Genomic DNA, 12,266 nt, shown 5'->3' on the forward strand with positions numbered 1-12,266 from the left:
GAAGCGGCATAGGCTATCACCAAGGGCCATTGTCACCATCCTACTGCTCCAGCTTGGGAGCTGGAGATGTTGTCTCCAGGGTAATGTCCACTGTGAGCAAGGTGGAGGAGCTCTCAGGGAACCCTGCCACTGTATTGAAGGACCAGGCTCTCTGGCAGTGTGCCTGTGCTTCTGGAATGTGGGTCTTTGTTCTTGGCCTTTGTTCATGGTACAGCCACCTAAGTGACCAGCAGGCTGATAGTCAGCCTCAGGGACGCTGCCAGGAGGAGGAGGAGGTGTCCTCCCCAGTGTTCTCAACTGAGAGCGAGCGCTGTCACTGGCATTGGCTGGCCTGAGAGCTGAATCCATCTATGCCCTCTTCTGGCTCTCATCTTGCTTTATCCTTCAGAATCCCCAGGTAATAACCGGACAGGATTAATTAGCTGGCAGTTTTCCCACCCCCAGGTCTAGGACAGAGATTAGGGACAACGGAGACATGGTGGAGGAAGATGCTAAGTTGGGCTGAAGAGGCAGGAGCATGTTTTAATGGGAAGGAGAGAGCAGGGTAGGACTGGTGCAGACAGGGTCTCCATGAGAGAGGGCATGGGTCAGGCCACTCTTAAAGGTCAGAGAGGGGATTAGAAGGCTCCAGTGACTAATCCAGAGGCTTAGCCAAGTCCTGGCCCTGAATCCGTCACCACTGAGCAGCCCAGGGACACAAATGAGGACGCGAGACCTGGAAGCCACTTCAGCCCCTTCCGATTTACAAGAATTGCAGAGTCCCCATCAGACAGGCCCTTCACTGCTTTCCCTGCAAAGAGGAGGGAGGAGCTTAAGAAGGGCAAGCATGAGGATTGAAAAGGTTGGGTGGAAGGAGGACCTTAAGCACTGGGACCTGGAGTTCTGCCAAGAGAAGAAAGTCGGCGCAGGCTGGAAGATTCTGAGGGAAAAGAGGTGTCTTGGGAGAATGCCTGGGGAAGGCAGGATTTTAGGAGGATGACGCTAAGCTTAAAGGGAGAGTTTAGAAGAGCCTGAAAGACAAAAAGCCCTGGAAAGGTAGAGCCCGTGCGTACATGGAACCCAATTCCATAATATTTGGAAGAAAGAATGTCTTTATTTACCATCTTTCGACTTTGAGGAGATTGGGGTGTGTAGGAAAGTCACGTGAGGTGGTATGGAAAGGGTTCAAAGACAGCGACCTGCTTAGAAGTATCCCGAGAAAGGAGGCAAAAAGACAGGCCTCTGCGGCTCCCAGTTGCCTGGCAACCGCTGCGGTCCAAAGCTGGCGTGGAGGGCCAGGAGGTGTGGCTCCAGGAAACAACCCAAGGTTGAGCTCCCGCCCTTGACAACAAGACTAACAAAGTACCGCCCCTAACAACGAATTCCTGAACGAAGGGTTAAGTGGCCCTAGTCTGGCTCGCGAGCAGGCACAACCCTCCCTGCTCCACGAAGCCCCACCTCCTGGTCGCGCTTGTTTGAGTTTTCTTATTGGGGGATAAAGGTGCCAAGAATTTTCCTTTGTTTCGGAGGCGGGACCGAGCACCCTGCCCACACTCTGATTGGCCAGTCTTAGCAGTCTCTCGCCCGCAGCGCGCGCCTGCGGCGGCTTCTCGTGAGCCCTATTGGTCCTGGAGATGGTCCTGTGGCGTCGGGGGCGGAGCAGTCGGGGAGAGCCGCAGTGGATTGGGTGGTGTCGAGACGAGGGGCGGGCCCCACCGGCCGGGCGGTTGGGCCGTGAAGGGAGAGTCTTTTCGGCGCTGAGGACGGGCGCTGAGGAGGCGGCGGTGGCTCCTGGGGCGTTTGAGCGGGCTCACTCGAGCCCGCGGGCCGACGCGGACGCAGGCCCAGCCGGCGGAACCGCCCCGGACTCCCCGCGGGCCTTCCTAGCCGCCATGGAGGACGGTGTCTACGGTAGGCCGGGCGAGGCGAGCGGGCGGAGCGGCTCCCAAGCCTCGCCGCGGACAGCCGGGCCGCCGCAGGGCGTCTCTCGGCGCGCGGGACGGGCTTCCGGCTCGCCCGAGAGCCAGGGTCCCGGGCCATTGTTTGGACCGAGCCCGCTTCCGGCGGCGGCGGGCGGGGCGGGGCGGGGCGGGGCGGGGCGTACACCGCGCGAGCCGCGGCCTGCCTTTCCCGCTGTAGACCTAGGCTGTGTGCGGTTCCTGCCGACCCTGACCCTGGGTCCTGATGTTCTAGCTTGTCTTTACTGTTTACTCAAGATCCAGACCACTGTATTTGCCGAGGCGGCGCCAGAGCCTCGGTTCCTTTTTAAGAAACGCACCAAAGATTCAGGACCCTAACTTTTCCACCATGATGGAGTCAGGGATACGGCTCCCTTACAAAAGGCCCATGCTAGGGTCCCCACTATGGTGGAGCTAGAAGCCAGAGTCTTGGTGTGTTTCCAAGAAATGCACCCAAGATCCCAGATCCTCTACCATGGTGGAGGGCCCTGTACCTTTCAGAGATCCAGGGCCCCAGAGTTCCTGCGACGATGGAGCCATGAGCCCAAGGTTCTAGGTCCTTCCAAGTAATGTTACCAATATTCACGCCTCCCGTTCTACCGTGATGGAATCAAGGAGCCAGGGCATCCAAGTAAAGCATTCAAAATTCAGACTGAAGAGTTTTTAACTGTAGTGACGGGTCCAGGAGCCCAGGGACTGGTTCCCTTCCAAGTAATGGACATAAGATTTAGGTTCCCCACTTCCTGCCATGATGAAGCCAGGGCCCCATCCTTCTTCCAAGTAATGGGCCCAGGACTTTATCCCCAAACCTATTATGAGATGAGACTTTCAGACACTTCCAGACTAAGGGTTCAGGGTCTTCTTCCTCTCCCCTCTCTGGTAGCCATTCCTCTTCTGGACAAGAATCCAGGCCCCAAGCCCAAATCCTTTCTCAGGATGCAGGAGTCCTGGCCCTCTGAACTAATTTCTTGACCCTGGCTCATAGAGCCCCCAGACTTGACTCCCGAGGAGCGCATGGAGCTGGAGAACATTCGACGGCGCAAGCAGGAGCTGCTGGTGGAGATCCAGCGCCTGCGAGAGGAGCTGAGTGAAGCTATGAGCGAGGTGGAGGGTCTGGAGGCCAATGAGGGCAGGTGAGGACTGTGGGAATTCACGGGAACATGGGGTTTGGCCAAGGCCCTGGATACTCAAGCACTGGCCCTTGGCTACTCCCCACCCTGCTTTTGCAGTAAGACCTTGCAGCGGAACCGGAAGATGGCAATGGGCAGGAAGAAATTCAACATGGACCCCAAAAAGGTTAGCTGGGCAGATATTCAGGCATGGTTTTAATGTCTCTGGTTCTGGAAGTGTTAGGAAAATATGTTTCCTGTAGGCAACAGACTCCTGATTCCTCCCTGTCTGTTCCATGACTGTCCATGAACTGAGGCCTTTGGGAGTTGGCCACGTACTAAGCAGTGCTGAGCCTGCCTTTCTCAGAGATCTCCTAGATATAAGTGCTCCAGTCCAGGGGAGATGTGGCAATGAGAGGGCTTTTCATGGCGCAGGACAGAACCAGGCAAGGGTCTACGCTCACAGCGTGACGGGCAGGCATCCGCTTCATTTTTACTGTAGTGTGTAGTCTATTCATTTATTCTTCAGAGCTGTTCCTTGCCACACCCAGTTGCACATTCTGGAATCTGCTGGAACAGAAGCTGAGGGAATGTGTTAGGGATGGTGCATGGGGAGCATGAGGCTGATCATGCTCTGTTAGAGAGAGGAGGTTTGGATGCTGAGGTTCATGAGGAGCATCAACCTCTGTCCTGGGCACAAATCTGACCCCCTCCCTCCAGGGGATCCAATTCTTGGTGGAGCATGAGCTTCTGCAGAACACACCTGAGGAAATTGCTCGCTTCCTGTACAAGGGCGAAGGCCTGAACAAGACTGCCATTGGGGACTACCTAGGGGAAAGGTGAGCTACCCAGCTGCACAGGGCTCCCAGCTGCTTCATGATAGGGTGGTCTGACTGCCTCCGGGGGAGCTTCAGAGCCCAGGAAGCCCAGTAGGGGCCCATTTATGTTGGGGGCAGTGTCGAAGTCTCAGGAGTACATAGCTGGCATCTGAAGTGTGGGGTTGTCTGGAAGTCTTCCGTCATGGCCAGAGCTGCAAGTGTGAGGAGACCCTCTGGCCATGTGAGTGCATAGAACTAGGAATTGCCTGTGAACTCTTAGATAAAGGTCAGTTCTTGAGGTGAAGGCATCAGAGGGGCACGAGGACATTCTAGAGAGGTGACATCAGGTACTCCATGTGCTCAAAGATCTGACAAGCTACCAGAGCAAGGTGTCCTACCTCTAGGACGCAGCCTGCAATGGAGCAGGTAAAAGGGTCAGCTGCTGGGGGCAAGCACAGTGAACCGGATGTGGCACTAGTGTGCCCAGTGTCACTGGTCCTCATGTGACTGTCTCCCTGCAGGGAAGAGCTGAACCTGTCTGTGCTGCATGCTTTTGTGGATCTGCATGAGTTCACCGACCTCAACCTGGTGCAGGCGCTCCGGTAAGGATGGGGCAGAAGTGTATCTGCCAGGGCGTTCTCAGCTGTGAGGGGAAAGCAGCTCCAACAGAAGCAAGCAACGCTCAGGAAACGACTCAACTGAGATACCCAAGGCTCTCCATTGGCGTGCTCATGTTGATCCACTGTGCTCAGTGCATCTTCCTGCATGGCAGCCCAAGCACCTGGCATTCCCAGTCCAATTCTGCAAACTTAGGGGTGGAAAAAAAGCTGTTTCTATATAGACCCACCAGAATCCATGGTCAGAACTTACTGCTCCAGTCAGATGACAGCTGGAGCTGAGAGATTTGGAATCTGATTGTTTGCTTGCTTGGGGGTTGAGGGTTGGTGTTGAGATAGCATTTCAGTGTGTAGCCCTGGTTGGCCTGGAACTCCATGTAGACAAGGCTGGCACTGAACACACAGAGAAGTTAGAAGGAAAGTGTTTTCCAGCCCTGAAATCTATGCTGCCCCCACCCCAACCCAGGCAATTTCTATGGAGCTTTCGCCTCCCTGGAGAGGCTCAGAAAATTGACCGAATGATGGAGGCCTTTGCCCAGCGATACTGCCTATGTAACCCTGGGGTCTTCCAGTCTACAGGTAGGACCAGAGGACAGGGTGTGGACCTATAGTCTGAGGAAGGAGTGCTGGGCCTGGATCCCCAGATCTGTGAGAAAGGTCTGGGTCATCACTGGTTGCCTTATTTTATCTGCTGCAGACACATGCTACGTGTTGTCCTTTGCCGTGATCATGCTGAACACTAGCCTTCACAATCCCAATGTCAGGGACAAGCCGGGCCTGGAGCGCTTTGTGGCCATGAACCGGGGCATCAATGAGGGTGGGGACCTGCCTGAGGACCTTCTCAGGGTCAGTGCTGCTCCCAGCTCTGCCCCTCTTCTAGCCTCACCACTTCTTGTGCCCCAGGGTCTCTCAGTGCCTAAACTGCTCTAGCTACTCACATTAGTGTGGGCATGACCTTCGCATGTGTCTTCTCTTCTGTTTCCAGTTCTGTCTGGCCTTTGGTTCTTGTTCTGTGTCTTTTCTCAGGCTCTGCCAGGCCTCTCTTCCATCATCTCCAAGAACTTAACAGGCTTTCTCACCATTATCCCTTCATCTTTTTCTTCCTCCTCCCATCTCTTCAGTCTTATGTTTCCCTTTCTTCCCAGTTTGATCCCTTTCTCCCATGGTGAGTGACCCATTGATGATTTCCCTGGCCCTGAGAAGTTTCAGTACCTGAAGTTGCTAACCTTTTTCCCCCACCCTCAGAACCTCTATGACAGCATCCGAAACGAGCCTTTCAAGATTCCTGAGGATGATGGGAATGATCTTACCCACACCTTCTTCAACCCAGACCGTGAGGGCTGGCTCCTAAAGCTGGGTACGTCCCTTCCTGAGCCTGCTGGCCACTTTGCAGGGGATGCTAGTGGCCCAGGTCAGGACTGAGTGTCCTAAGGTTTTGCACCTTTGAGAACCTCAGGTTTCTATATCTGATAAATTGAGCTGAAAACAAGAACACACTTTGGCTATTTTCTGGGCCTGTATAAAAGTGCTCCTAGCCTTGCCTACTCATATGCCTGGAGTCTTCTATGCCAGGGCCTGGTGAGCCAGGCTGTTAACCTCCCTCAGTAAAACTCCCAAAAGCCCAGGGCAGGGTCAGATGTTCTGCAGACTGTTTACCCTAGAATTGGCCTCATTGTCAGCTGGGCCGGAGAGAGGACGGTGCAGCAGTAGCCACAGTGATTTTAGAGGACTCTTTGGGGGGAGCAGGCTGTGTTGAAATGTGTGATGTAACGCGACTGCTCAGTCAGCAAGGCCTCAGAGGGTGGCTGTGTGGCCAGGAGAGTTGTTCTCAGCACTCGGTGCTGTGAACCCTGAAGATGAGGGTTCATGCTCATGCAGGCAGGATCTGGGTACAGGCCAGCCATTAATTACCATTACAGCTCCCCAGACACTTGGAGTATAGCTAGGTACGTTTGTGCTGAGCTGGAGGGGTAATGGCAAGGTTGCCTGCTCACTGCTCAGAGAAGAAGTACGTGGTCTGTAGTGGGACAGCTAGGCACTCTGCTGAGTGAGGGCCCAGGTTAGAATCAGGCCTCTCTGTTCTTGGACTAGTCAGCAGTGGCTTCAGCATCCCTCCCCGTCTGAGGTCCTGCCTTGTTGAATTGTGCACTTGGAGCAGGGCATTGTATCTTCAAAGTCAGTGTACTATCCTAGTAATTACACATGGCCTTTCCTAGGAAGCACCTTGGCCCTGTCCCCTTGTAGAGTGCAAGGAGGCCAGTAGGATCACAGAAGATCAGGTTCCCCAGCAAACAGTGGTCTCCCTGAGCCTGAGGGAGGAGCAAGAAGGCAACTTCCCCCAAGATGGGTCTCTGAGCTGTTATGCGAACTATATTCTCCATCTCTCATTTGAAGAAACTGAGACTCAAAGGTGTCCTGCCACTTAGATGCAGGGGTCTGTCATGGGCTTGATTATGATCATGATGGCTGGTGTAAACATCTCTACTCAGTGGTTCATCCAAAGGCCATAGTATGTCATCTTGTTGAATACAAGATGTGAGTGGGTGGGTCTCTAGGCTGGAGCCCAGAGGGCCAGGGACTTCGTAAGAAAACACAGCTAAGACAACCCTATCCCTTAGATCAGGGCAGAGGGTCTCAGGGAACATGTCTTTTCAGGGCTGTCCTGACCATCCTGGCCAGGCTGAGCACCTCCTGGGAAAGGCTGAAGCCAGGAGGCCAGGAGCATGGTGGGCAGGGGGAGTCCTTGGCTCCTCCCCATGTGGATGTAACCGGTTTTCTTCCTCTCTCCCCCTCCCCTCTGCCTGTTCTCTTGCTGTTGCTCTGGCCCCCTGTGCATCCCTTCCCTGACCCCCTATTTCTGTCGCTGCGATTCTTGGGGGCACCCCATCCCTCCGCCTTCCCTTCCACACCTGGTCCTGCCTGCTTTCTCGCTGTCTGCCCCAGGAGGTAGGTACCTGGTGTCCTTGACCCCTACCAACCCCCACCAGATAGGAAGGGGCTATTCTGGCCTTGGCCCATGGGGAGGGTCTTGGGCCTACGCCAATAGAATATCCAGAAACTTTGGCCCAAGCAGGGTTCCCACTCCTGGGGCCCTAGCAGCTTCTCCTTGCCTGCCTATCTTTTCCCTCACTGCCTGTGTCCTAGACCTAAGAACCCTACCTTTCCTGCTCTGCTCCCCCCCCCCCAGCGGTTCCCCGCTGAGCCCGGCCCCTCCCACCCCTTCCCTTGCAGGGGGCCGGGTGAAGACCTGGAAGCGCCGCTGGTTCATCCTTACAGACAACTGCCTCTACTACTTTGAGTACACTACGGTGAGGGTGGAGCTTGCAGATACGGGCCCAGGATCCTTGGGGGGCGGGGGGGAGGAACGGGCACACACGTCCAGCCAACACTCTTAAGGGCACTGGGGGACTCATGGAACCTGAATTCTGACTCTGCCCCTAGGACAAGGAGCCCCGAGGGATCATCCCCCTAGAGAACCTGAGCATCCGTGAGGTGGATGATCCTCGGAAGCCAGTGAGACTCATAAAGTGCCCTTAAACCTTACCTTTGTGTACTGGCCCAGGGCTGCTCTGACCTGTCCCCTCCTCTCTATCCTAGAATTGCTTTGAGCTTTACATTCCCAACAATAAGGGACAGCTCATCAAAGCCTGCAAAACCGAGGCTGACGGTCGGGTAGTAGAGGGGAACCACATGGTGTACCGGATCTCAGCACCCACACAGGAGGAGAAAGACGAGTGGATCAAGTCCATCCAGTGAGCCCCATCGGGCTGGGGTCTGAGCCAGGAGGGCTGGGCATGCGCTCCGCCCTTGTCCTAACCAGACCTCTCTGCAGGGCTGCTGTGAGCGTGGACCCCTTCTATGAGATGCTGGCAGCAAGAAAGAAGCGGATTTCTGTGAAGAAGAAGCAGGAACAACCCTGACCCCTGTCCCCAACTCTCTTATTTATTTTGGAGCTGCCCCGCCTGGGTGGCAGGACCCCTGGGCCCTGGGGCTGTGGATCCTAGTTCCCCATTTGGAAAAATCACCGTCTCTAGCTCCTGACTCCTTATTTGTAATTAACATGTTGGTAATCTATTAATTATTTAATCCCTTGTGCCTGCATATGCCCTCATTTCTTGGGTTTGGGAGAGCTAAGAACCCATCCTCTTGACATTGACCAGGATCTTGGGTGGCAAACAGGGTGGAAGGCAGGTCTTCCCAGACAAGACACTCAAGGCCCGTGGGTGCGGAGTTTAGTGTCTTGGGACAGTGTTCAGATACACAGATACTCTCTAGATACACTCTGCCCTTGTGGGCCTGTGGTCACTGGGGGACTCGGCACAAGAAACTAGGACTAGAAAAAAGTACTGGCTCAGAAGGGAGCAAACCCAGAGAAAGGCCCTGTGTTGGGTGCTAGGAACTGTCTGGTATCCGTTGAGTGCTCCAGAGTGGGCTGGAGGGGCCATTGTGGTACTGTGGGGTACATTGGATGGCCTTGGAGGTGACAGTGGCTTCTCCCAGCCCCAGGACAGCCCCCGGGGGAGATGTTTGGGCTTTTGTTGTGCATGTGTCCTGACTGATAGGAGGGGATCTTAGTGAAGGGGATAATGCTGAGTCCCCAAGTGGTCCTATCCTCTTGTCCTTCTGCTTGGGATAGTTAACAAAGGCCTAGTGCCTCCTGCCCACCTTTGGAGCCAAGAAGCTTTTTTATTGTTTTCGTTTTCCCAGACTATGGTGAGCTTTAACTCTCGAGTCCTGTCTCATCCTTCTAGTGCTGGCATTATATAGGCTGCTAGCTCCATATTTCTAGAGGAATCACCACTTCCAAGCATGCATCAGCATGCTGGCCTGACTGGAAAGGAAGGATGCTCCCCAGGGCCTTCTGGGTATTGAGATTCCAGAAGGTCTGTATTGGATCTGCAAATCCCTATTGTGGGGCTACTGAGTCTTGCCTTTCTTTGGCTACAGGCACCTGTGGGTGTTCTCTGACAGTACTGATCTGGGTAAAGTGCAAGCATCCACGGTTATATTCTGGGTGTGTTCTGTGGCTCAGGCTACTTGTCGGCTTAGACAAAGGCAGTCTTGTAGTCTCCTGGGTATTAACAGTTTTTCTGGAGCTTACCTTGAAGTTGGGAAAGGGGTATGAACTACTTCCCCAGGGGCTGGTGTGAAATGGGGATTCCCCAATAAAATGGAACTTCCAACTTCACTGAAAGGGCCAGGAAAGCAGTAGGCAATGAGTCTGTTTCAGAGGGTCTTAACCACCCTCTCGCCCATCATATTTGCCTCCATGGGCTGAACCCAGGACCTCCTACAAAGGAATGGTGACAGGGAGGAATTATGTGGGAAGCTGATTCCAGGTTCCCATTTGTGTCTGAGCTTGGAATCTTTGTCTCACAGGAAGGGGGAGAGCTTGGTTGATGGGAGAGGGCCAGAACAGGGGCTGGTTTTGAGCTGGATGTGTACTCTGCCTTACAAATTAAGGTGACAAGGACACGGAGGCATACAACAAGCCTAGGAGTAGGGCTCTCCTCACCATAGGATCACTGCCTGGCAAACGGTGACTGACATCAGCAGGTGTCAGGTGACTGCTGTTGCTGTGGGAGGCAAGCACAGGTTATGCAGGCCTGGTTATGGGAAGCTACTGCAAGAGGCAGGGGTACAGCGTTTACTTGAAGTGATCAGGGTGATCTGAGTGAGTAGAGGGCTAAGTGGAAAGGGGGAGGTCTGTAGTCCTCAGGGAATCAGTGAGTAGAGCAGGAGGGAGTGGAGGAGCCCCCACCATGGGCTCAGGGCTGGGATGATTGGCAGTGCTTGATAGAGGATCAAAAAGGAATGGTGACAAAAATTAGCTACAGGTGTCTGTGGAACATTCAAGTCAGCAAAGTGTTTTAAACTGCACTGCAGGCCAAGCGGGGTGGGGAGTGGGTCTTCATATTTCAATCCGTGTGCTAGGCAGGCTGTGTTCAAAGCCAAACTGAGTTTTGTGAGCCCATGCCTCCCCCAATACCCACCAACATACCCACACACAGGTAAGAGTCCCTAAAGTAAGTATTTGGACAGCAGGCACAGAGGGTGCCATGTGGGGAGGAATGCACAGAATAGGGCAAAGCACAGATAAGCCGGAGAGTGCCAGTGGTTACCTGAGGCCAGGCTTGCAAAAGCACGGAAGATTTTTCCGAACACTGATGTCCTTGGTCTTGGTCCTGTAGCCTCCAAAACTGTGAAGCAGTAAGTTTCTGTGGTTGAAGACAACTGAATATGAGTTTGTGGAGTGAGGGCTAGTGAAAGAGTTTACCCTCTTCCAGACCAGGGACCCAGCCCAGCTGTCTTCCTCAGTTCCAAGGACCCTGAGCCCAGATTCCCCCTCAGACCATCCAGACCCTGGCCTTTCTCCCTCGTGGGAGTCCTTCCAGCACTCCTCCCTCCACCTGCTCCCTGCAACTGGGCAGGATGTTAGCATCTCAGATCTTGGACTGGCCTCTTCACTCAGCCTGAGGCTTAAAGGCCCTGGCCCTCCCTTACCGCCACCAGGTTAGGCCAAGCCCTCTTCCCTCACCTAAAAATCCTGGCCCTTGCCAGGTGCTGGGACACTCAGGAAGCAGGGGCAGGCTAATTGCTGTGTGTGAGGCCAGCCTGGTCTGCACAATGGGTTCCAGCACACACACACACACACACACACACACAGATCCTGATCTTAGGCCTCCTCTCTGTCTTGGCATTAGGGCTATAACCCTCATTCTGTGAATTAGGAATTTGCTAGGCAACAAGCCTGTGAGGAGGGAGAGCCCTTCTTAAGGTCTTCTGTGACCCCTATGTCCTGTCACTGTAATTATAGGGTAGACCATCCTACTCAAAACCACTGCTTGCCCTGGCCTTCCACCATGTAAATTCACTCCCTGCATGTACAATAAATAAATCTGGTCCCCAGTGTTGGGGATGAGGTACCCAACTCAAGAGACACCAACAGCCCAGCCACAGAGAAGCTAAGGAATAGGCAGCCACAGGAGGAAGGGAGGGAGAGAAAACGGGGACAAAACCCAAGGTGTAGCCGAGGCAGAGAGAGGCACAGGAGAACACAGTAACAGGAAGAAACCAGAGCAGCAGTCATAGGTCACTGCGAGGAAGACTGAACAGAGACACAAGCACTTGGGCAGGCGAAAAACAGTGTCCAGGGATAGAGGGGGTGGGTAGGTGTGTGCATGATCACAGAGAGACAGTATTTGTGTGCCTGCCCAGGAGGTGGGCAGGAACGGGGAGAAATGAGAGACAGGCCAGCATGGGCAGGCAGGCCAGGCAGTGGCTAGCAGATGACTCAGCTGAGTTTCAGCAGATGGGTTCTGAGTACCTTCCCACCACCACCACCACCTGGTCTGGCCCTCTGATAGCTTCCAGACCCTGAAGAACATGGTTACCACAACTGCCTGGTCCCAAGCCATCACTGCCTCCTCCTAGAACATGGGCTGGTAAGTTGAGGCTGCCACCAATGGCACAGGCCATGAGGAGCAGACCCGGAGCGAGGAAGGGAAAGGCAGGCAAGCTCCGCAGGCACGTTGCCTTGGGGGCTGTGAGGAAGACAGTGACTTCCATGCAGTGTCTACTGGCATCTTCCACCCACCTCCCCAAACACACACAGGCCCCGTTTTCCTCCAAAATTTGTTTTTGTCTTTTTTAAATAATGTGAAAATGTCACGTGAAGGTTTGAATCAGAGGCCCCTCTGGGGGCCAGGCTTGGGGGAAGGGGAGACGCAAGATGGGGGCCCAGGTTCCTGAAGCCAGTGGCCCTTATGAGGCCAGAAGTGAGTC

At 54.3% G+C, this 12,266-nt stretch overlaps 1 protein-coding gene across 3 annotated transcripts; it reads left to right on the forward strand.

Annotated features, from left to right (window-relative positions):
- The first annotated feature begins 1,679 nt into the window (after window positions 1-1,679).
- Window positions 1,680-8,580, forward strand: Cyth2 (cytohesin 2). 3 transcript variants are annotated; one of them, XM_055613701.1, is made up of 13 exons: window positions 1,680-1,890; window positions 2,923-3,070; window positions 3,167-3,233; window positions 3,767-3,885; window positions 4,386-4,466; window positions 4,948-5,060; window positions 5,179-5,327; window positions 5,727-5,838; window positions 7,425-7,427; window positions 7,713-7,789; window positions 7,923-7,994; window positions 8,079-8,233; window positions 8,314-8,580. In XM_055613701.1, the coding sequence occupies exons 1-13, from the start codon at window positions 1,872-1,874 to the stop codon at window positions 8,399-8,401; spliced, it is 1,203 nt and encodes a 400-aa protein (XP_055469676.1). In that variant the 5' UTR covers window positions 1,680-1,871; the 3' UTR covers window positions 8,402-8,580. The 3 variants fall into 3 exon arrangements, with proteins under 3 accessions (XP_055469676.1, XP_055469675.1, XP_055469677.1); XM_055613700.1 differs by lacking the exon at window positions 7,425-7,427; XM_055613702.1 differs by lacking the exons at window positions 7,425-7,427; window positions 7,923-7,994 and having other exon boundaries at window positions 5,727-5,839; window positions 7,711-7,789.
- The last annotated feature ends 3,686 nt before the right edge of the window (window positions 8,581-12,266 follow it).

Source organism: Psammomys obesus, unplaced genomic scaffold (assembly GCF_907164565.1).
Source record: "Psammomys obesus unplaced genomic scaffold, mPsaObe1.curated_primary_1811, whole genome shotgun sequence".
Taxonomy (NCBI): domain Eukaryota; kingdom Metazoa; phylum Chordata; class Mammalia; order Rodentia; family Muridae; genus Psammomys; species Psammomys obesus.